Consider the following 26,906-nt stretch of genomic DNA (forward strand, 5'->3'; position numbering starts at 1 on the left):
ATTAAAAATCTATTGTAATGTATTTTTATTACAATAGATTTTTAATAAGATTTATTTTAATTGAATTTTTATTTTCCCAAAACCAAATAAATTAAGGGGCCTAATTGCAAATTCTTGCACAGGGCACAGAAATGGCTAGTTACGGCTCTGCCTATGCACTTACGTTTCCACAGAAAATTTAATTATGTCACAAATCAATTTTACCGTTTACACGAGTTTCATTTCTATTCACAGTATTGTATGTGAGTGCACCATATTTGCTTGCCCGCCTCCAAAAAGAATTGGTACCAAAGGTGCGACAGATCACATAATTTATACCTTTTAAGCAGGTTTTTGGTACATACACTCTTGGTAATCTGGCACCTTCTAAGAAAGGAACGGCCGAGTCTAGTGTAATTATACATTGACACATCTGTTCAAGAGAACTACATCATAGATACAGTACCTTCACTAGTATTAAATTTGAAATGTCATAAATAATGGTCCAAACCTGAGCATTTCTATATATAAAAAACTAATAGCAAAAATCTGAATTTTATGGTACATTAAGCAAAGGTCATCATACTTAACCTATAAACAGCTGAGATGTTTTTCAGATATTCACCTTTAATACCAAATGAATTGTAACGATATTTAAATATAGATATTAGCTGTTGATCAGTTTAAATTTCCTGTCATGCGGTTTATTAAGGTTATTACATTAATCTATTTTCATTGAATGAAACAAGTGCACAAACCGAAAACAAGTGGCTAATACCTGATGATCGGTGTTTCTTCTAAATCTGGATCGTACTTTTCTCATCCAACTGGGACGTCTTTCTTTTCCGGAATGAAAAGAAACAGATTTGCCTTCTATACCCATTTCACATTTTTTAATGACATTCAGCAGGTCGATCAACAAGTGAGTATTTTAATCGTGCATGAAATGAGTGTATAATATGACAGAAAGCGTAATTTTAAATATTAAAAGAAATTGAATTTAATTAAATTATTAATTTTACTTTCTAAATATCCAGTATTAATTGATATAAATTAATAAAATTTTCTTTAAAAAACATTTTACAAAACAAAAATCCCTTTTCCTTCGGTAGTCTACGAAATTTCCCTATATTATTTATTTACTATGTAAAAATTATATTTTATTTGATTACATTGAATTAAATTATATCAATTTAAAATTACAGCGAATGTTATTTTTATCTACTTTTTCTGTAAATTATTTGATCGATGTTTTTTTTTATAAAAATTGGAAAATTTAAGTAAAATTTTTTAAGATTTAATGTCATAATTACGCTAATTTTAATATATATATATATATATTTTTTTTCATTTTAAGTAATTAAATTTACAATGTAATGAATTCATTTATTTTTTAATTTTCTAAATTTTATTTTATTTTATTTTCTCCCTATGTAAATACACGTTGTCTTTTCTGTGGGGAATATCCCTCTGTTGCTTAATCGTATAACCATCTGAGCTTTGTCGCTCTTCAACGTCATCAGATTGAGTTGGAAGTAAACAAGAGATGAGGTTTATCCCTTGGAAGTTTGGTTTAGCGATATTTCTGTTATACAACTTATTAAAGTTGTGTAATAGTCATGGACACGATCATTCTGAGTCTCCTTCCTTTAAATATACCAGAGAAGCTAATGAGCCTCATCACGATGTAAAACTTGATAACTTTAAAACGGACACAGTTAGAAGTCAAAGTTTAATATGGTTGGAAGCGCTTCTTTCCACGCTTTTAATTAGTATAGCGCCTTTTGCCATTTTATTTTTCATTCCTTTAGATAACAGTACAAAGCATAAGGATCTGTTAAAAGTTTTTCTCAGTTTTGCCTCAGGAGGATTATTGGGAGATGCATTCTTGCATCTTATTCCTCATGCTTTATTAGCTAAAATGAAAGATGTAAATGAACATAGTCATCATCATCATCATCCAAGTCACCACCACCACCACCACCACCATCATCATCATCATGACCATCAACAAGAAAATGATAGAGAAATTCATTTTCATGATTTGAGTATTGGGTTGTGGGTATTAGCTGGTATTGTTACATTCTTAACTGTTGAAAAATTTATTAGAATTGTTAAAGGTGGGCATAGCCATAGCCATAACATTGAAAATTTAAATAGTATTAATAAATTGGAACCAATAGATAATGAGAAAAGGGAAGACGACGAAAACATTCCTAAAAACTGTAAAGAAACTAATGAGACCACTTCAAATGAGAAAAATATTGATAATTTAAAAACAGAAAATAAGGAAACTTCTGAATTGCATGATCATTCTCATTCTGATAATGGTAAATATTTTATTTATTATTTAATTTAAGTGAGCTTCAATAAAGCAGATTTTTAAAAAGTTTTTCCTGTGCTCCTTTTCCCTTCAGAAACAAGAATTTCATGACCTATGTTGCTGAATTCATCTTGGTGCACCAATCATGAATTTACCTTATTTCTTACCTTATTTATGTAGATTATAACCAAAACATGTAACCTTTGAATCTCGTGATGAATTAATGCTCTGGTTGACATAAATCTATAAAAGTATAAAATGAAGCATTAAAACTATATAAACATTGAAAGTGTTCTAACTCAGCATAATTCAAATGTATTTATCCAATTTCAATTTATGGAAATTTTGAATTTAAATATAACTTTTTATTGATATTTTTATTGCAGAATAATAATTTTAACATCATGAAATATAATGACTATTTTTATTTAAAGTGATTAATAGTTTTTGGATGATTGAGATATCAGACAAATGTCTGAGATAACTCAGCTTATATGGATATCTATACATTATATTAGTATTGACACTCATTTTTTTTTTTCCTCTGAAAATCTATGTTGCAATAATGACTGAAGTGAAATAGCCTTTTCAAGATTTCTATTCCTCAGCTAAGGTATTTTCTCAGAATGATTCATGACAGTTTGCATGCTATTTCACTTCCGTTTATAAATCACATCTCTTATCATTGACCTTGAAATCTGTAGAGCCATCATGATGTCACATGCTAACTTGTTGCTTACATTGCAGCTTGTTATCATATAAGTCAGTTTATTCATCTGATTGAGTGACTTTCATTCACAATCATATTACTAACTCCTCTAATGTTTACAAATGTATTTATAATTGAGTTTGATATGCAATTCTTAGACTTCTAACTGTTGCTAAGATATCTACAAATTTATGAAAGGGTCATAAAGAAGAATCAGCATTAATGATAAAAGCTGTCTCTTTTTGAATAATTTATTATTTTATGATTATTTCTTTTCATTTAAAGATATCAAAATACAGTTTCATAAATAAATATTGTATTCAAATAATTTCTGGACTTCATTAGAAAACCAAAATTAGTTTTAATAAATTAAATCTTGGCATAGTTATTTTTAATGAATTGGAATTATTTAAATTTTACATTTTTAAATAACATTGTTCTGCATCAAAATCCTCCATGAAAGAAAATATGACTTTTTTTGTGTATGTTAGTGTGCTGAATATTAATCTGAAGTCCAAAATCTTCTGTTACTCTGTTTTCTTAAAAATATCACATTTTTGCAGAAAAATGCCTCTTTTAGACAAACACTGTTACTATTGTTTGAATAAAATATAAAACCAGAAAAATCATATTTGATTAATGTCAGGAATTATTTTAAAAGGACTTTCTTGGGTCAGATGCCAAGTGGCCCTATTCATCCACCTTGTTAGGTGTGGAGACATGGCCTGTCAACTACATAAGATTCAACAGAGATTCAAGGAACTCAGACATAGCATGTCATGTGTGTAAAAACCAGCTGGACTGTTTCTACTACATTTGTGGANTACTTTTTCAAGGCAAGTAAAGTCTTTTTTTATGCGAATTTTTTATATGCGCTTTTCTGTAGAATGTATCCACTGCATAAAACGAGACCTTACAGTATAATATTCATTATTATTTTGATCTTGGAAAACAAAATAGTATTCAGCCCAGATTTGGCACCAACTGACTACCATCTATTTTTCACTGTGCAGAACCATATTGCCAATATACAGTTGAATGACAATACCCATGTGAGAACAATACTTGAGACTCTCTTCAAAGAAAAATCCTAATTATTCTATTTGTGAGATTGAAAGTTTGCAGCAAAAGGTGACAAGATGTGATTGATATTGATGGTTATTACCTAAAAGATTTAACTGTAATCATTGTTGAGTTAATTGTCAATAGAATTTATTTCAAAATGTCTAAATTTCATTTTTACAATCTGATATAACTTATCCAAAACTAATCTGGCTTGATACTCTGGCCCCAAGACCAATATACAGTGGTGCCTCGTGTAACGTACTTAATCCGTTCCAGGTGCACATCTGTTAAGTGAATAGTCCGTTATACGAAACAAATTTTCCCATAGAAATGCATGTTAAAATATATAATTCGTTCCGCAGCATAAAATAACCGTACTGTACCATAAAAAAATGAAAATGGAGCAGTCAACCAATTATGCCGGGTAGTCAGATGTGAGGAGGAGGTGGAGGAACACTTTCTTCACACATTCATACAGATACAGACTTTTTACACATTGCAGCGGGTCTTTTTTTATTGTTTTTTAATCGGATTCAGATTCAGGAGAGACTACCTGAGCTTGCAGGGTCAACTCCTCTTGTTCCATCCTTTGTTTTTTGGCAGCTGGCTTCTTGAAAAACATGTCCAAGGTGGTCTGTTTCTCTTTCTTCAACACCTGTTGGAAATGACAGGCAAGAGTGTCATTGTAGAGATCATTGATCCTGTTGGCCTTAGCTCTGTTTGGATAATGAGTGTTGGTAAACTCCTGAACCTCTCCCCATTTGACAAGGAAGTTTTTGTCAACTTTCACTCCTTCTGATGATTTCTTGCATTGTTTCAATTGAAATCACTTTTCTGTTTTTTTAGAAGCCATGATTTGCACAACACTTGAATAAATGTAAATACCCTGCACTGTGTTGATGTACCTAATAAACAAGGGAGCAAGCCTAATCCCAATGCTCTGTACTTCAGATATACTGATAATATATTCTAATAATACTAACATATTATAAAAATAAAATATTGTCATTGGCAACAGCAAAAGAGTGGAAACATCATTAGCACTTGTTCGTAGAAAGTCCATTGGTAGCCTCACGTAACTGCCGAACGGAAAGTCCATTGCTCGAGTCACGTAACAGCCAAACAGAAAGTCCATTATTCGCAGCGTCCGCTATTCAAGGCGTACGTTATACAAGGCACCACTGTACTAGAACAGTGGTTTCCAACTATTTTTCATTAGCATACCCCCGTGGTATCTCCAACGAGCAACGCATGCGCAAATCTCGCACTGCCTGTTTGTAGAGAGTGTCGCCATTTTGAATTTTATTTTGACTCGGTTCTCTGTCCCCGAGTACCTATAAGTCTGGTATTTTTTTTATTCACACATGATTTGGGCACCTAATACTTTGTGCCAAATTGCAATTTTTGACATGTATTCCTTCATACCTCTAAGCTGGTAACACAGCAGGCAGTACAATTTTATAAACAAGACATAGTCTTGTCAATAAAAAGTTAATAAAAATACTGAATAAATAATGAAAAAAATTACAGCTTGTAGAGAAAATCTGGAGAAAATAGCTATATCCTTTTCCTTGCTAACAATAAAAAATACTTTTTATAAACAAAAGAAAACTTTTTTCAAACAACATGTGGTGATATTGTTGAGAGATAATAAGAATAACAGTAACACACCCCACCATCAAAAGTCTGTAACATAATCACTAATCACACATAATGGTAACCCCACTACTATTGACCGACTACACAACATTTATTGATATGTTGTATTGTACAATCGATAGCATAAGTTTTTATTTCTATATTTGCATTTTGAAATGTATAATAAAGTTTGTGATTGTTGCAAGGAACATTTTTTACATAATAATTTTTTAATACTATTAATTTGTGATACATAATATATTATTTTTTCTGCCATAATAACTAACTTTTTTCTGTACCCATAAACAACCTATCGCGTATCCCTGAGGGTACGCGATAGGTTGCTCAACCCTACAATTCTAGTACAGCGCTGGGAATAGCTGTACTAGAATATGCAACACAACTTTTATAATCTTGTTTTACTTGTATATTTTAATCACTTCTCTCATAAACTTGATGATAATGATATTAATTAAAGCATCTGTCAATGAAATTGAATATTGTATATTATATTAAAGTGTTATGCTGTTTAATTGTTAATTTGTTTATTATTCAGTTAATTTTTTTATATACATATAAATAGTAAATGTTCAAACTTTGAGTATGGAGTTATTGTTTGCTACTGTTAAATATTTTTTGTACACACACAATAGTTTTTGGGTTGTTTATATTTTAAACATATATGGATAAATTTTATCTTGTATCATTATTTATATCAAAAAGAGATTTAATTTTTAAAAAATCATTATTAAAAAATTCCATCTGGTGATTTATATAAATTAAGACACACAGATTTGGACTCCTTAATGAATGAACCAAAATCTGCATTCTTACATTGTCTAACCATGAATAAAATCTAAAATAATATGCCCTCGATACAAAACAGCCAGAGAATACTATCTTTGACGACAAATATTTTCAGACAGTCAAACTCTGTGGAATATACTAGATGATAATGGACAAAGTCAATCTACAATTGCATATCTGAAAGCAATAAACTTATATACAGAATTCTAGGACATACAACAGAAAGATTTTGACATATTAAAAGATCCAAAAGGTATACAGACACATTACTGGCTAGACCTGGCACTCTTTGGCTTACCTAAGCCTTTATATCGAAAAACCCTAAATCCAACCAACCAATCATCTAAGTTTAGTTTAATGTTACAATAAATTGTTATTTTGTATTGTAAGATTAAATCCATGTATTTAAATCTATTTAATAACAATTTCATGATATGGATAGGTTATCATGTAGAGACAATAATTATCTAATCAGCTCTTTAATTTTGATATTTATTTTTAGAATACACTTGTAATTAGTGCTCTTTTTCTAAAAAAAAAACAAAAAAATGACTGTTAACATCATACATGGTGACTGAACATATAGTATAGACATGGTGACTGAACATATAGTATAGAATTGTTTTACTGAGTAACTGCCAATATTACATACAGGTAACCCCCATATAACACGTCACTTCTATAGCACGGATTCGCTCTAACACGGTTCGAGAATTGGTACCATCCCCTGTATAACACGGTACTTTTATAGCATGGATTCATTCTGACACGGTTTGAGAAATGAGTAAAACCCTCGTACAACATGAAATGTAATAAATTTTTACATACTTAAGTACTAATAGTTCACAAAAATTATTATTTTCGTGAACTATTAGTACTTCAGTGTGTAAATTTTCTTTTCTTGTCTCCATACACACGGTCCTTCGCGAAAATTGTTTCAATTTTGCCATATCTCGACGTTTCTGCTTCTGGTGTTGTCAGATGTTTTTCCCTTATTCCATAAGTGCTTAGCACTATATAAGGAAATTTATAAAGATCTTTTAACTAGAAGCAAGCAATCTAAAATTACATACACTTTTTCCAAAGGTAAAGCATGAATCTGAAAATAATGCAGAAAAATGCTCAGAGGATAACGATAACTTGCCAAAAATAAAACGCTCTCGGTAAATGTGGTTTTAGTGATGACGAAGAAAACATTGTTTAATTTATATTAATATGTATCCTTAAGAAAATTTTAATAAAGATATTTATCTTAATTATGAAAATAGTAGCATGTTTTTTAATTTTTGGAACCTAACCCTCCTTTTTGTACTAGTTCTTTTTTTCGCATAACATGGCAATTTTTTGGAACGTAACTACCGTGTTATACGGGGGTTACCTGTACTGTCTATAGATATTTTCTGTGATATCTGCTGGTACAGCATACCAATACATTTTGGCTGTAAAATTGTCTTGCTTATAATCTTATTTAATATTTATGAAGACATTTTCACTATTCCATAACTTGCTTCATTTATATCTCAAGTACATTCATTGATGAAAAAGTTATATTCTAAGGAAGAGGCATTGGAATTGAATAAAACTTTATTACTGCAAACATAACAATGGTAAAAAGTGATTGACCATTTGCTATAACACTAATTTTTTATGGAATATTGGAACCTTTATTACCTTGTCAGACTTCCTCTTGCTTGGATACATGCAGAAATAGTCAGGCATGGAGATATACAGGCACTATATGCTATTCTGCAACAAATTTCCCCATAGATGTTGCAACTAGCATTCCAAATTCCTCATAAGTTGTTGATCAAAGCTAGCATCCCATCAGATCCCACAAATGCTTGATGGGTGGGAAATCTGAAGACTGAGCACGAAGTATGGCAACATGATGGAGAGATTCCTGAGAAACTCCAGTTGTTTACAGCTGAGCATTATTTTGCTGGAAAATGGCTGTTTGCAACCCTGCTAGAAAGATAACACACAACTACTAGGTATGATTGTCATACAAGCTGAATGCCAGCAGTGGAGCAGTCTCTCTCAGCAGGAAAGGCAAAATGAGATTGAAGCAGTCACCATTGTTCCTCCACATACTAACATGGTGATCATTCATTTCCAAACAGAAGTGGAATATGTGCTGAAGACAATATGCAAAGTTGACAATATAATGACACCATGCTACATTGTCAGCTTTGTTTACAATGGTACTATGTTAGGTGCTAATGGCTGAATGCTTAATGCTTCCAGGCATGCAAATTTCTCTCTACTAGTTGCCTGCCAATGGCATGAGAAGAGAGAGGATTCTGTAGCAAGACTTGCACCTTACTCTGGTTGATAGGCAAAGATGTCATTGTAACTGTGCATGCTTGTTTTACAATTAGACAGTCATTTCTCTGAAATGTTCAGAATTTATTCCACTGTATATTTTTTTCTTTCTTTTTACTCTTTTTACCCTGAAAGCCTTTATCCAAACCCATCAGTTTGGCCTGGCCACAATGAGACAGCTGGATAGTGAAGGATATCCTGGACAGATAATCCCTGAAAAATTCCTGTTGTCTTTTGACCCACTCAGATTCAATCTTGGATCTTAGATGAGATATAGGCCCTTACAATCAGGTCAGAATGATTTATATGATGATCAGCAAAAAGTCATCCTGCTTCTCTTGGCTCAATGATGTAACCTTTCTCAAACTGTCAGCTATGTATAATGTCTTCAACTGTGCATTCAGAGATCTCCAAATAAGTACTATAAAAAGACTCAGAGGATCACATAGTGAGCCTCTGAGTCTTTTTTATAGTACCCATTTAGAGGTCTCTGAGTCTTTTTTATAGGATACTGGGTATCTATGTTCAAGGAGGAGTCAACCTAAATACTTTTCCAGCAATAGAGTAGATGTCTTAGGAACATTTTTTACTACATTTATTAGTCTGCTTCAGGTCTAAATGGAACTTTTTATATTTAAAAATGGAATGCCTTAATAAGGACATTTGCAAACACCATGACCAGTTAAAATCCCAACAGACTTTACTCATACAAACATTATTACCCATTTAAAAATATTTTTGTGAGCAAAGTCTGTTGGGATTTTAATTGGTCTTGGTGTTTGTGATTGTCTTACTTTACCAGTTAAAGAATAAATTTTAAAAAGTTGTAGTAAATGTTAAAAAAAAAAAAATCTGTTCCTTTTTAGAGTTTTCTAATTATAAGTAAGCTTCAATAAAGCAGATTTTTAAAAAGTTTTTCCTGTGCTCCTTTTCCCTTCAGAAACAAGAATTTCATGACCTATGTTGCTGAATTCATCTTGGTGCACCAATCATGAATTTACCTTATTTCTTACCTTATTTATGTAGATTATAACCAAAACATGTAACCTTTGAATCTCGTGATGAATTAATGCTCTGGTTGACATAAATCTATAAAAGTATAAAATGAAGCATTAAAACTATATAAACATTGAAAGTGTTCTAACTCAGCATAATTCAAATGTATTTATCCAATTTCAATTTATGGAAATTTTGAATTTAAATATAACTTTTTATTGATATTTTTATTGCAGAATAATAATTTTAACATCATGAAATATAATGACTATTTTTATTTAAAGTGATTAATAGTTTTTGGATGATTGAGATATCAGACAAATGTCTGAGATAACTCAGCTTATATGGATATCTATACATTATATTAGTATTGACACTCATTTTTTTTTTTCCTCTGAAAATCTATGTTGCAATAATGACTGAAGTGAAATAGCCTTTTCAAGATTTCTATTCCTCAGCTAAGGTATTTTCTCAGAATGATTCATGACAGTTTGCATGCTATTTCACTTCCGTTTATAAATCACATCTCTTATCATTGACCTTGAAATCTGTAGAGCCATCATGATGTCACATGCTAACTTGTTGCTTACATTGCAGCTTGTTATCATATAAGTCAGTTTATTCATCTGATTGAGTGACTTTCATTCACAATCATATTACTAACTCCTCTAATGTTTACAAATGTATTTATAATTGAGTTTGATATGCAATTCTTAGACTTCTAACTGTTGCTAAGATATCTACAAATTTATGAAAGGGTCATAAAGAAGAATCAGCATTAATGATAAAAGCTGTCTCTTTTTGAATAATTTATTATTTTATGATTATTTCTTTTCATTTAAAGATATCAAAATACAGTTTCATAAATAAATATTGTATTCAAATAATTTCTGGACTTCATTAGAAAACCAAAATTAGTTTTAATAAATTAAATCTTGGCATAGTTATTTTTAATGAATTGGAATTATTTAAATTTTACATTTTTAAATAACATTGTTCTGCATCAAAATCCTCCATGAAAGAAAATATGACTTTTTTTGTGTATGTTAGTGTGCTGAATATTAATCTGAAGTCCAAAATCTTCTGTTACTCTGTTTTCTTAAAAATATCACATTTTTGCAGAAAAATGCCTCTTTTAGACAAACACTGTTACTATTGTTTGAATAAAATATAAAACCAGAAAAATCATATTTGATTAATGTCAGGAATTATTTTAAAAGGACTTTCTTGGGTCAGATGCCAAGTGGCCCTATTCATCCACCTTGTTAGGTGTGGAGACATGGCCTGTCAACTACATAAGATTCAACAGAGATTCAAGGAACTCAGACATAGCATGTCATGTGTGTAAAAACCAGCTGGACTGTTTCTACTACATTTGTGGAGAACTGACTTTGAAAGTAAAACAAAAATCATTGATGCTGCTAGTGAAGAAAGTGTACCTTTATTACTTTGGCTATAAGGTTGGAGATCAAGACAAAACCTGAGCTCCTAAAATACGTTCTTATTCATTTATGCAGACACTGAACGGATGGTTGAAGGGCACACAAATCAATGCCTCTTGCTGTCCCTATGATCTGAAGGAACCTTCAGAATCACATCAATGATTATTACTTTTGTATGACTGGCATCAAAGACTTTACAAAAAAATCAAAGAAGCAAGATGCAATATCCCAACTTTCCATTTGTGCTTTGACAAGTGCCCATGATGAATTGATGCCAATACTGTCCCTACCTATGAATTTCACAGAAGATTCAGAAGAGGAATCTGATCCTGGAGACACCTTGCCAAAATGACAATCAAATTGTGATGAACATCTATTATGGAGTCTCACAGAAAAGCCATAGCTGATCAATCAGTCTCAGTTGAATAATCTGATTCATGATTTGGATCTTTCAAAAGAAAGACTCAAATACTTGCATTACATCTCTAGCAGTGAAAAACTTTGGAGAAAGAAGTTAAAGTATCCTATTTAGGAATGTCCTGATACCACAAAAGTATCGATACCGGTATCATGAGTAATTTTAAAGCATTGGTATCAGTATTGGTCTTAAAGTATTGTTGTAAAGTAAAGTGTTGCAGCCAATCAGTATAAAGTATCAAAACTGGAAATCATGCCAGCTGTCTCTGTTCAGCCTGTCGCATTGTCTTCCATTTGTTTTTACTGCTAAGAAGGTACACATATTCCCTTTTTGCACAGTGTTTCAAAGAAACTGTGTAAAAGAATACAGTACATGCATCCTGTAGAAAAATGCTCAAAAGGATCCATAACTTCAATAGAATGAAAAAATAAGCAATTTACAAAAGAAACACTGGCTTTATTATTCTAACGTCATTTATCATTAGCATTATTTGAACATAAATACAGTAAACACAAGGTAACATTGGAAACACAAAATCGACATACAGCATTCTCTGATGTACTGTACATATAGTACTGTACTATGCTTAAAACAGAAAAATTAACTATTCATTTCAACAATTTTAACGAAAAGTTAAATTTGAAAATTTTCAAATAAACTTTATTCCCACATCTAATCAATCATATAAAAAGAGGATTAGCTTTCTTTTGTCAACCACTTTATTTCAAAATTGTGTAAAATGGACGTGTAAAAAAAGGGATAGGTATACTGTACTCATTACAATAAAGACTGAATGAAACCCAGAGTAGCAATTAATATTTTGTTGCTTACTTCAGAGAATTGAATCCCGGTTATAAGGTTCAGTCAGTGTGTTAGTCAGTGCTTCAGTTTACACTTGTGATGTCTTGTATGCTGGTTTACCAAATGCAAATGGAATAATAACAATAAAAAGACAGTATCTACTTCTTTCAGGAGAGAATTGCGTTACACAAACTTACAAGAATAGCCAACTTGGAGACTAAGTGGCATTCTGCAATGTTTGAGTTTGTCAAGAGAGAATATGTAATACAAGATTTCATTTAGTGGCTGAAACCAAGCAGATGAAACTCAATAATTTCAATAATAATGTTAAAAATTTGCTTTTATTGTAAAAACCAAGTGTAGTACAATATATTTTATATTTAATCTGCAATGATATATATCAAGCAGAAAATTGCTAGAACAAAAATCAAACCTTTTGCATAAGCCATCCATTGCATCATATATCCCAAACCTAAGTGAATAGCTATAATTCACTACAACTATAATTCAACACATACTGTTTAGGCTATATCAGAAAATATTAGACATTTGTCCCTCTCCAGTGTGTTACATTATTCAAATATTTAACAATTTTCTTTTTTAAATTAATTGTTATATATAGTATTTAAATTTATTTAAACTTTACATAAATAACAAATCTGAGCATAATATGTAAAAAATACATATATAAAGATGAAGAATTATACTAATGACTCAAAATAATGCATTTTATTATTAATTTTAAAAAAATGAAATGATTTAAGTGAAACATTAACAACAATAAAAGTTGAATGAAGAAAAAAGTGGAGTGATTGACCTGCCAGATATAATGATAAGCAAATGATAAATATATATTTATACTTTGGCTGTTATTTGTTTACATGAAAAATTTATATAGCTTAACAGAGGTGATATATACATAGATATGTATATATATCAATATATATTTTTCTTAAATATAATATTAAAATTAAAATAAATGTTACTGTACACATTTTTATATACTTTTTATTAAGTTGAAATTTTGCATACATATGTATTTCTGATGATTCATATATATAATTAATTTTTTTTTAGTTTGCAAACAATTTTAACAATTAGCAAAAATTAGTGAAGAATTAAAATATATAAGTAAAATCTGATAACAGATGTAACTGAATAATTGTGAGTGATGTTTAAGTCATGGAAAAGTGGCAAGCCTTGCTCCTTTTTGTACTGTCTACATAAAATCTTGTAAAAGTTGAAAATAAAATTGTTTTACTTTTTAGTGCATTTATGTGAATAAAAAACATTACTTTTTTTAATTAAAAATTAATTTGGAAATTGAACATTTTTATATTCCTAAAGAAACATTTTTAGATCTTTTACTTTTATATAAAAATTGTGTTCATAAAATATGTGTAGAAAGTAAAATATAAAACACTTCAGTAATAACAACTACAAAAATATTATAATTTGAAATATATTTTTTAAACCATAGTGATTTATGCTATATTGCCTAGTACAGTAGTCCCCAGCCTTGTAGTAGTAAGTCCCCAACCTTGTTGGACTTACAGCACACTTAATCATGTGAAGCTTGCAACCACTATTATTAAATATTACTAGACTGGCCAACAGGTTTATTATGGAGCTAATACTTTTTCTGTGACAGTTTAATGATACAAACTTCTGGAATATAGCTGATGACACATAGAAGTAAATTCTGTTATTCTTTACAAACTTAAAAATTTAGTGCTTTAATTTTTTTTATTCATTTCATGACACACTTAGAATGGTATCATGGTACAGCAATGTATTGCAGCACACTGAGTGGGAACCACTGCCCTAGTATAAATTAAGAATATAAAATACTATGAGAATCCAAATTTAATTTTTTATTTTATTTAAAAGTTAAAATTATTACAAAAGTAATAAAAAATTGAACATAACATTAATTTCTTCTTTAATTTCCTCTAAAATACTATCTGTTTGTAATTATCAATGAATTATTCCTGATGTATAATGAATTCCTGATGAATTGAAGATTTACAAATATAATTTTATACTATTTAATTTGACTCTACATAGACTTAATATTATTTTAAAATACCTGTACTATATCAATCCTGGATTATGCTTTAATATATTATGTAGTTTTAATTTAATATTTAGATATATTTAAACTGTTATTAAACTGGAATATGAAATGTGTTAAAATACATAAAACAAATTTGATGATAATTTTATTTAATCTTCCTAGATTTTTAAGATTGCTGATTATTTAAATTTACAGTAGAGCATCAATTATCCGACCCCCGATTAACCTTCACATCGGTTAACCGACTGTTCTAGTCGGCAAATTCAAATGTCCGCTAGTGATGTGGTGCAACAATATTTGGCTATGTCTTGACTACTTTAATAGTATTTTTACATGTTTTAGCTAGCAACATGGCTCGACCATGAAAGGGAGCCAGTATTTAAACGAGGCTTAATTTTCTAATTTTTAACAATATAATAGCAATGATTATTATTTTAAAAAAATTTTTGTTAGGCTTAACATTGATGAAAATTCAACGCGAAGTAGGTTAATAGCGATATACTAATTACATGGATATACTAATATACTATACTAATAATGTATTTTTTCATATTTTTCAGTTATCCAACCAACCTCAGTCCCCAATTGAGTCAGATAATCGATGCTCTACTGTATTTATAAATTAAATATACACTTATGATTAATCATACTAATTATAATTAAATTTATCATATATTTATGTATATATATTATATATATGTTATGGACAAAGTGATTAATCGGGCATTATGTATAATGACCAAAACAGGCACGCAGTGTGATAAATATTCATTAATTTATCAAATTGACTGGTCATTATGAATACTGCTATTACCTAGTCAGGCAAAGTGATAATAATAAGTTGAAAAGTGATCATCCGACATACACTAGCCAATTGCCATTCTGAGTTGCTGATTGTATCGTGTTGAGTGCGTATTGCATTTAGTACTAAATTTTAAATTGTGTGACATTTTAATTTGATTAAAACACTCCACTTATTTCATTTAGAAATATTTATTTTTTGTGAATTATTTCAAAGTATGTAAAAAACATGTAATCTTTTAAAACTAAGTACATTACGGTGCACGTAGGTTAAATGGTAAAGTTTTACCTACGTGCACCATAATGGCGGTTTGTGCTCCCAATAGATTCCTCCCGGAGGGAAGCTGCCAGCACGCCACCGATTGTTTAACGTCACTAGATATTGATACATACTAGTTATTGATACATGTGTTCAAGAACTACCATGAATCGATATCTAGTGACGTTAAACAATATGCAGCCTGCTGGCAGCAGCCCTCTGGGAGGAATTCGTCAAAAACACAAACAGACGCGACTGCCCCAAATTTGGTACTAAACACAACACGCATGCGCAACTCAGATGCAAGTGCTGATTGGCTAGCATATTTTGGATGATCACTCTTAGATGCATTATTATCACTTTGCCTGACTAGATGATAGCAGTATTCATAATGACTGGTCAATTTGATAAATTATTGAAATTTATTACAATGCCCGATTTTGTTGGTCATTATTCATAATGACCGGGCATTATGAATAATGTCCATATTAATCACTTTGTCCATAACATATACACAAAGTCTACAAAGACTTATATTTTAAAAATTTTAGTGGAAAGGTTTGTCAGTTGTCTCATTTACCTAGACACTTGAATACCAGAGAAGAATAGAAGAAAGATTACTGCCAAATATGTCTTTGTTGAAGGCAGCTTATGCTTGCAGTTAATGGCAATAACTTTGAATTCAGTCATCTATATGATGTGTGTTTTTTTAACTTGTTTATGGATATAAGACAACATAATATGGGGGGGTTTATATAAATTTAATGAAAACTAAATATGAACAATTTAATCATGTTTTTATTTTTAAAATAATTGGAAAGTGATTAATCTTTAAACTAGTAAGTTGATTTAAAAAAACTCTCTAATAAGACTATACCAATGAATAATTTCTCTTTTATTTTCAATTTAAATTTTAGTTGATAATGCCTTGTTAGGAGGTTACAATTTTCAACAAGTTAAACCTTAAACTTAATTTTAAATTAAGTTTAACTATTTTAAATACAGTCGACCCCCCCTATAAGATAGAGATACGTTCCATTCTCTAGGAATCCAATTTCTTACGAATCCTTCCAATTACAACCCGACACATATCAAGTTTACGGACTACGGCTGTTTGAAAGATTTTCTTCCATAAAATTAATCGATTCTAGACTAATCCGACTCAACATTTCCAAAACACGTATATATTTTTTGGAAATAATCCGTATAAACTACGCTATAAATAAAAAATTGTAGAATTACTTACAGAGTGTCACCATTCGACATTGCCATTGCTCAACATTGTTTTCGTCGCGGAACAGCTCAGCATACAGCGGCCAATTTCTAATAACTTATTTTTCTGTGAATAGTTACTTGAACTTCGGAGACATCATTAATATAAATAATTTTAATCGCCGTTGAATAAGAAATGTTTCTTGCACAAGAAATGTATAAAATTACAGTACTGTATTAGACTTACGGTACCTAATTTACATACTGTACAGACGATAGTAAACTCAACTCTCGCCTAAACTCTCCGTAGCGTGGCGCTATGGACGGCGGGAAAGTAGTTCGGCTGCCCGATGACGTTTGAGGTGTTTATAGGGAACTTTTACTATTTTTTACGGATACCGGTAGCAATTTTTTCGTAGTTTTATAGGAATCGTAATTATAGGGACCGTAATTATAGGGGGGTCGACTGTAAGTTAATTTATAAGTATTTTGAAACATATCCTTACAATGTATCCAGTACTAGACATTTTAAGAATTAGAATATTTTGCCATTTTATTATGATTTTTCTTAATTTATGAAATTTACTATAATCTTATAATTATGCATGAAAATTACAAGAAAACTTATTTATTTATTTTATTTTAGATTTTAAGATTGCTGGTTATTTAAATCTGGCTGCTGACTTCACCCATAATTTTACTGATGGATTAGCAATTGGAGCTTCTTTTCTTGCTGGAAAAAGTGTAGGGATCATCACTACAACTACTATATTTCTTCATGAAGTCCCACATGAAATTGGAGATTTTGCTATTCTTATTCAGTCAGGATGCAGTAAAAAGAAGGTACAGTATTATTATTATTTTTTTTTTATTATTATAACTAAACTAGAAAAATGATACAAGTGAGGGAATCATTGGAGTACAGTACATGAAAATGTACTCCAATGATTCCCTGTTTGGCATACATAAAAATGTACTCCAATGGTCCATGGAGTTAAAATATCTGATGATGATATTGTTATATAAGAGTTTTAATTAACAAGAGAATAAAGATACAGGTTTTGATTTTAATTTAAAATTATATTTAAATTTATAAAGTAACATACAAACTTGAAGATTTTAAGAATTTAAAGATTATAATGGAGCACTACTTATGTGCTTTTCAAGGGACTGGACCAAAATTACATAAAATCAAAGTTAAGATATGTCATTAAACAACAGAATTAATAGTTTTTATCACAAACTTACAACATTACACCACATATGCAGTTTTAAATGTTGCTGGAAAAGTTAACAACTCAAATCCATCCAACGAACAAAGCAATAATAAATACAAATACGTTACATTAACCTTGTATAGCTTTGCAGATAATATTTAGAGTGTAACACTAACATTTTCGACCCATTTCTAGGGTCTTCCTTCAGGTGTTCTATAAATTTTTCTGGTGCGATATGAGTTAGATTCCGATTTTTAAACGTTCCAGTCTCCAATGCTTCTATCTTCAAAATTTAAATCTCCAAAAGACCTGTGCCTGCGCCAGCTGTTATAGCGTCACATCATAAAACAGCCTGCCATACTCTCGATAGTTGTTTTTCGTCAATTTTAAAGACAAAAAACAACTATCGAGAGCATGGCAGGCTGTTTTATGATGTGACGCTATAACAGCTGGCGCAGGCACAAGTCTTTTGGAGATTTAAATTTTGAAGATAGAAGCATTGGAGACTGGAACGTTTAAAAATCGGAATCTAACTCATATCGCACCAGAAAAATTTATAGAACACCTGAAGGAAGACCCTAGAAACGGGTCAAAAACGTTAGTGTTACACTCTAAATATTATCTGCAAAGCTATACAAGGTTATTGTGATATATTTGTAGTTAACAACTCATTTCTGGATTTTTATTTCTGTTTCTATTAAAAAAATATACACTGGTTAAAACAATTACAGGAGCATGTGACTTTGACAAAAACGTGCAAGTCGGTGCAATAAATGAAAATATGACAACAATTTGGCACAAATGTGTAGTTTCTATTTACTACTACATATTTTACTGTATCTTATGTAACAATAACATCTGATGATCAGAACTATTTATCATAAATGATTTTCTATGCAATAGCTTTTTCTTCCCTAATTATTTTGACCAGTGTAATACTTCTTATTACATATTGCATAAATCAAAATTTTAAAACTGCTAAAAAATTTGTTGTTTTTTGTGCAAATGAAAAAATATTTTAAATTTATGTTCTCTTATTTTAAAAGAAATTCTGCTCGAAATTCTTCTTTTATTCTTTTATACAAGATTTTCTTGCCTGATGAAGATGGTAATATGTTGTTGAAAGTACTTTTATATATATACAGTGGAGCATCAATTATTCGACTCAATTGGGGACTCAGGTTGGTCGGATAACTGAAAAAATCGGATGACCAAAAAGAATGAAAAAAATACATTATTAGTATAGTATATTAGTATATCCCATGTAATTAGTATATCACTAATAATTAGTTAAATGTAATTAGTAATTAGTATATCGTTAACCTACTTCGTGTTAAATTTTCATTGATGTTAAGCCTAACAAAAATTTTTTAAAATAATAATCGTCGTTATTGTATCGTTAAAAATTATTTTTAAATTATTTTTTTGCTCACAAAACAAACAACCAATCATAATTAGAAAATTAAATGTCGTTTAAATACTGGGCTCCCTTTCATGGTTGAGCCAGTGTTGCCAGCCAAAACACGCAAAAATTTAACAAAAATAATATGAAAGTAGCCAAGACATAGCCAAATATTGTAGCGCCACATCACTAGCGGACACTTGAAATTTGCCGACTAGAAAGGTCTGTTAACCAATGTGACAGTTAATCGGGGGTCGGATAATCGGTGCTCTACTGTATTATGTTCAAAAAGTTATTAATGCTGAAAGACAATACATTTAATGTGTTGTTTTCAAAATTTTAGCATGAAGTGTAACAAAAACTTTATTATATATAACTGTGAAGTATTAGTGATCAACTAGACATAATTCATATATGTGATGAACTACAATAAAAGTCTGAAGTAATTTTTGTCTATTAAAATTAAAATACTCTCATAATGTGTGATATACTACAAAATTGTAAATTTCCCTATATTGTGATTGATTCTCAATCAATTTCTAATAATCTACAATTAATCCTTCTCTGAGAGAGAATATACTTAGTGGGATCAATTTTGTCATTTAATTCCAGAAATATAAAGAGAGGCATGCAAGAAAAGAACAAAGAATGTATTCTAGAAATTTTGAGTGTGTTTTCTAAAAGAATACTGTAGTATTAATATCTATTATTTTTTATCAGAAAGGAAATTATATATAAATAAAATGCTTTATCATTAAAAGGAATTGAAATATTTTAGGATCAATATAAACATATAAATGATNCCATAAATATATATACTGTATATAAAAAATATAAATACTCTACTATATTTTCAAATCATTACTCTTTTTTGAAGTTAAACATCTACAAACAGTTTATATTTAATTTACTATTTATAGCTTAACCAGTTTCTACTGTATATATTTTGTATTATGTTTAACTCAAATTGGTTGGGGCAAAAATTCAGACTTTGAGTTAAAAAGTTTCAAGGAATTAGAGTTAACCTGTTTGATTTAACATATTGTGCTAGATCAGCGTTTCTCAAAGTGGGCGATAACGCCCCCTTGTGGGCACTGGAGGCTTTCAGGGGGGCAGTAGAAGACTCAAAGAGAATTGGGGGGCGTTAAGGAAATATAGAGGGGCGACGGCAGACAAATTCTATATATAAAAATTTGACGGAATATATATAAAATGTTGACATTTTATATATTTTTTATTTTTTATTGAAGGTCACAACTTGAATATTTCTAACACATTGACTTTTATTTTAGCTCAGCGTTTCTCAAAGTAAGCAATAACGCCCCCTTCTGGCGCGATGAATAGATCTATGATAGAGGCAGGGTATTGAACGGTGACCAAAGGCAAAATTGGGGCTGATAAGAGGAAACATTGCGTTTAATGGTTTCCAGATGATGAGAACAATGTACAGTAAGGGCACAAAGTGTGAGATTCATAGAAAAGTTTTCCTAAGAATATTTCCAATCCTTTTCTCACACAAGAGAAAATGGGTTAGGGGGCGTTGGGTATAACTTTATGGAACAAAGGGGGCGGTGGATCGAAAAAGTTTGAGAATCACTGTGCTAGATGATTGGGGAAAGAAAATGATTTTGGGTTATCCTGGTTTTCAGTGTAATAATTGTTCTTTTAAGTGTGTTAATTAGTTTAATATTTTTGATGAGAGATGAGTGTAATATTAAAATCCAAAATGTGCCGCTCCCTTCTGTTTAGCGTTTTAAATATCTTTGGACATTTGTCGAGATGGGAGGAGCATTGAACTCAGAGGTGCAGCATGGAATTCAATTTGATGGATGAACTGGAGGAAGCTGAGTGGTGTGTTATGTGACAAGAAAGTTAGCTGCAATCTGAAAGGAAAATTGTATAAATCAGATGTTAGACCTGCAATGTTATATGGAGCTGAGACATGGGCATCCTTCTTTCTTGGACAAGAGTCCAAGAAAGAAGGATGGAGGTGGCAGAGATGAGAATGTAGAGATGGATGTGTGGAGTGTCAAGGAAGAATAGAATAAGGAATGATTTTATTAGAGGTTCTGTTAAGGTGGCAAAAAGATGCAAGAATGTAGGTTGAGGTGGTTTGGCCATGTAGAGCGAAGAAGTGACAATTATGTTGAAAAGAAGATCAGAAAACTGGTAGTAAAAGGAAAGAAGAAAAGAGGAAGACCAAAGATGCATTGGAAAGATAAGGTGGAAGAAGACTTGAACCAGAGGGGAAAGAAGAAGCCCTTGATAGGGAGAAATGGAAAAAAAGTATTAGAGAAGGAAATGACAATCCTATATAAACATGGGAAAAGATGAAGATAAAGAATAAGAATTAGTTTAATATTTTTGATATAAGAACCTTTTCTTCTGACTCTGCTTCAATTCTATTGTGATTCAACATAGTTGCACGATGTCCTAGTTAAATTTAATAATTACAAATAAATAAATTTAGTTTTAGAATATTCTGGAAGAAAAGATGGCTCAGGGTGGGAACTTGGACCTACAACTCCTGCTTATCATGCAAATGCATTTTTAGTTACTCTTTCCAGACCTCTGTCCAATCTTTGCTTTCAGACTAATTAATGTTATATCTAAGTTAAGCAATTTTAAGTCAGTCATGTCACTGACTGTGACTGGGAACAACTTACACCTATAGTTCATCATGGGTGCAATGAGATTTACAAAATGTTTAGATGTTTTTTATACATAAAACAAAATATGAATATTCAAATAAACTCACTCAGCAAACTGTAAACCACAATACAACACCTTAAGTTGCTGAGAAATTTATTAAAAAATGCAACTAGCATTTTCAGCCAATCTATTGGCCATTCTCAGGTTAAAAGAGAAAAATGAACGTATTCTAAAATATATAAATTTGAATATAACAAATTTAAATACAAAATTAACAGAAGAGCCTTTCTCTATTGCAGTAGTGTAGTTGATAGGCAGAAGGAAATCAATAGAATATTACAGATTGCCAGAATGCTACGATACAAAGCGGATATGCTAACAGCACTGATCAGAAGCTACAAAATAAGGACAACAAAGGCTACATGCTCGATTTAGGTAAAATCACAAAGTTCACTTACGATAGAAGTAAGAAAGCCATCATGAGAGAAATTCCAGACTGCAAAAAATCCAAATTAATTTTCAAGAGAGCTCTCAACCTATACAAGATATTAAGGAATGACAAGGACAACATTGATAAAGAAGGAAGAACGGGAGTGTACAGGATTCCATATGAAAACATGGAATTAGGTATCAAGAAAAACTACATTAGTGTTACTACAAGAAATTTGGGAGTCAGATTGAGAGAGCACAAATACAATGTCAGTAAGGGATCTAATGCCACAATACTATCTCAGATGGTGCAGGCTGAGGTCTCCATAGTAAAATGGGAGAAAGCAAATATTGTTAAGCCCATGCACTCCCAACTTTGGCAATGAGTGCAGAAAAGATTGAAATTTATAAGAGCAAGCTGCATGATACATGCATTAATGCTAAGGATGCTGAAGGGTTACCATCTGCATGGGAGTACTTAATTAAAAAGTTTGAGTGCTCATAATTTATGCTTTGATTTTTTGTTTATGCATTTTTTCATATATTTTATACGATGATATTATATAATGTTATAATAGTTTGTTATTTAATTTTATCTTATATGTTTATTTATATATGTATAATTTGTTATAATATTTTTAGATAATACAAGAAATTTCATTTTATGTTATATTTCTTCTGTTAATTTTGTATTTAAATTTGTTCTATTGTTCCATCAAATTTATATATTTTAGAGTACGTTTATTTTTCTCTTTTAACCTGAGAATGACCAATAGATTTGGCTGAAAACGTTAGTTGCATTTTTTAATAAATTTCTCAGCAACTTAAGGTGTATTGTGGTCAAAATATGAATATTTACAAATGCATGTGACTTATCATAAATGATTAAAAATTTTTAAAGGAAAAAAGGGGGACTAAGTTTTAAAATTAATTTAGATTTGAAAAATGTTCTAATCACATATTTAAAAAAAATTCACTCTAGAAGTGATTTTTGACTGTTTGGATGATTTCCTTTCTCTTTTACATTTTTGGGTTGTCAGCCTTAGCTTTGGTGAGACTTTTCTTGACTAACTTTTGTTACCTTTTTGGCTTCAGTTTACTTGCAATTTTCTTATCTTAAGTCAGATTTAGCTTTAGGTTTAGCTTTAGTCAGGTTTAGCTTTAGGTTGTTTCTTGGATACTGCTTTCTGAACAATTTGCTCTCTCTCTTCTTTCTATATTTTACTGTGACTTTAAAGGATCCATTCACTTCTTTATCTTTAGTTTGAATGAGAGAACCATCCATCATGGCTGTCTTAAAGTATTTACAGATGAAAGATAGTAATTTCTTGTAGTCCACTTTATACATTATTCGATGTTGATGCAATGTACTTTACATCTTGATGGCTTAAGAGAACCTCTGTGATCTTTCAACTAAGTGATGGCTATGTTAACTATTTGTGATATTTTGGATGATTGGGCTTAATTTTTGACTTTTGTTGAAGGTTTTTTCTGAGAAAAAGTGCCATTTCAGTTGCTACAACTTCAGACATCTTTAATTATGAATGATTTAAATTTACTGTGAATGTACATTAACATTTATTAATATTTGTTAGGCAAGGAGAATCGTGGGTTCAAAGTTGCCCCCAGTTGGCACTGTAAGTGACCAGTATATTTTATCTTAATTAGTTAATTAATTAAAGAGAAACAAAACACCTTTTTTTGCCGAGAGATAAATATAATTGTAAAAAACAAACAAACGTTTTCAGCCTAATTAATAGGCCATCTTCAGGTTGAAAACGAAAATGGAACGTAAATGTTCCATGAATAGAACATAAAAATTTTAAATCAAAAATTTTTATGTTATGTTTACTAGAAACTTGGACCAGAATTAGTACATTGAAGATTTATGTTATTTTTGTTTTATTATTTGTTTTATTTTAATTTTTATATATTCTTCTGTTATTTTTCTCTTGTAAAAAATTTTTNGAATTAGTACATTGAAGATTTATGTTATTTTTGTTTTATTTTAATTTTTATATATTCTTCCGTTATTTTTCTCTTGTAAATTTTTGATTTGAAATTTTTTATGTTCTATTCATGGAACATTTACGTTCCATTTTAATTTTCGACTTGAAGATGACCTATTAATTGGGCTGAAAACATTTGCTTTTTACAATTATATTTATTTCTTGGCAAAAAAAGGTGCTTTGTTTCTCTTTACTTAATTGCTGAGCGTTTTTGGTATTGTTAATTAATTAGTCTGGAAGTGAAGATCAGACGATGCCCAGGTAATGCAACTTGTAACACATTTTGCATAAGAAGGGGCTGCATGTTCAAGTCCTGCTTCAATACAATATTTTCTTCCAGAGTATTCTAAAATAAAATTAAATTTATTCATTTATAATTATTAAATTTAACAATAGATGGTGGCATAACCATGTACAGTATCTTCTACCAAATTATTTATTTAGTCTTAATAGTCTTATATAGGAATCTGGCTATATGCTATTTGAAGAATATTTCATAATTTTTGAATTATATTTAACAGATGTTATATATCCTCAAAATTAATATTATATTAATTATAAAAATACAATTTTTGTTTTATTGATTATGATAATTTTTATTTTTATTGTACAATTACAAATGAGTTAGCTTTTTATTCTTTCTTATCAAAAAATAATTAATAATTTAATTTTATTCATTTTAAAATTCTGTTCTGTTCATCCTTCAAATTTTAATCATGCAAAATATTTGTTATATGATGTAATGATCATGTTAATATACATAAAAAAGAACATGTATTTAAGTTCAATGTATAAAATACAACAAACTTAGTTATTTGGGTTAACATTAGTTAATACAAATATTCATATTCTAATTCATTCACATACTATATATAATAATTGTATAATATAATATATATTCATAAAAATTAGTTAAGAATAGGAATGTTGGCTTTTTAACTTTGTATAGTACATACATGTGTGTACATAAACACATATTATCTAATTTTAAATAATAATTTTTATAAATTATTAAGTTTGTCTAATTAAATTTTATTTTTATACATTGCAAAATAAAGTTGATTTTTATTTTTAAAAATTGTATAAATAATTTGCTAGTGAAATGAGTTAAAAATTAATAAGTTATACTAAATATAATTTTATACAATAACTGGGGATAATAAATTATTTATAATATTATGTGATTTGTTATTTTATGCAATGTTTGTATTTATTTATAAAAGTATCTATTCCAGAATTTAATATATATTTAGAAAGGAATATAAGCAATAATACCATTGTATGTTATGCTAATTAAATTACCATCAAAATATTTTAAAGTTAATGCAATATATTTATTTTTATAAATAAAGCATTAATTATTATTTATACTGTGGAATTAAATTATTGGCTTTGTTTAAATAAGACTAAATTAAGATGAAGCATATTTAATTATTTTTTTATTTTAAAATATACTCTGTAAATATTTCATTGAGATTCTCTTTCATTTTTAGGCAATAATGTTACAGTTAGTTACAGCAGTTGGTGCTTTATCTGGAACTGTCTGTAGTCTTCTTGCAAATGGAGTAGGAGACACTGCTACAACATGGATATTACCTTTTACTGCTGGAGGATTTATTTATATTGCTACTGTTTCTGTGATTCCAGAACTATTAGAAGATACTAAATTTTGGCAGTCGGTAAAAGAGGTAGTTGCATTGTTATTGGGAGTAATAATGATGATTTTAATAGCTGAGTTTGAATAAATAAAATGTTATTTTTATTGTTATTTTATTTCATCTAATTGTGATGAACATATGAATATTGAACAAAATTTTTCCATGTATGAGACCATTGTGCAGCAAAATAAATTATAATTTGTTTCATTTCAATATAATATGTAATAAAAATAATTTTTTTTTATGATTGTAAGTTCAAAATTATTGTATTGAAAAAGTCATTTAAAAATCTTTATAAAATCATGCTGCTCTCTCAATGTTTTAAAATTATTTGAAAAGTTTGAATTATGAATTGTTGTTATAAATTAGAAATGTCATATTTAAATTTACTATCTTATTATATCATAATAAAAGATTTCATTTTTAACTTATATAAGGATATAAACATTTATTTTTATTTTCAGATATTAATAAATATAATTTTTATGAGAATCTTTTTTTGGTTGCTTTTATTAATTGTAATATCTATATTTTAGTTTGAAATAAAGAAAATTTAACTTTTGTACTTATAATGATTATATAAAGTATAAAATTTATTTTAAAATTTATATTAATTATTTGTAAAAGAGATCTAAAATTTTAATTATTTCATTAAAGAAAGTCTTTACTTAAATTTTTATTCTGTATGTG

At 29.6% G+C, this 26,906-nt stretch overlaps 1 protein-coding gene across 1 annotated transcript; it reads left to right on the forward strand.

The window, feature by feature from the left end:
- Positions 1-1,436: 1,436 nt before the first annotated feature.
- On the forward strand, positions 1,437-26,457 carry LOC111622160 (protein catecholamines up-like). The gene is made up of 3 exons (XM_023364495.1): positions 1,437-2,309; positions 17,496-17,692; positions 26,052-26,457. The coding sequence occupies exons 1-3, from the start codon at positions 1,526-1,528 to the stop codon at positions 26,301-26,303; spliced, it is 1,233 nt and encodes a 410-aa protein (XP_023220263.1). The 5' UTR covers positions 1,437-1,525; the 3' UTR covers positions 26,304-26,457.
- The last annotated feature ends 449 nt before the right edge of the window (positions 26,458-26,906 follow it).

This window comes from Centruroides sculpturatus, unplaced genomic scaffold (assembly GCF_000671375.1).
Source record: "Centruroides sculpturatus isolate CEXI.00-Female unplaced genomic scaffold, Cexi_2.0 scaffold306, whole genome shotgun sequence".
NCBI lineage: Eukaryota > Metazoa > Arthropoda > Arachnida > Scorpiones > Buthidae > Centruroides > Centruroides sculpturatus.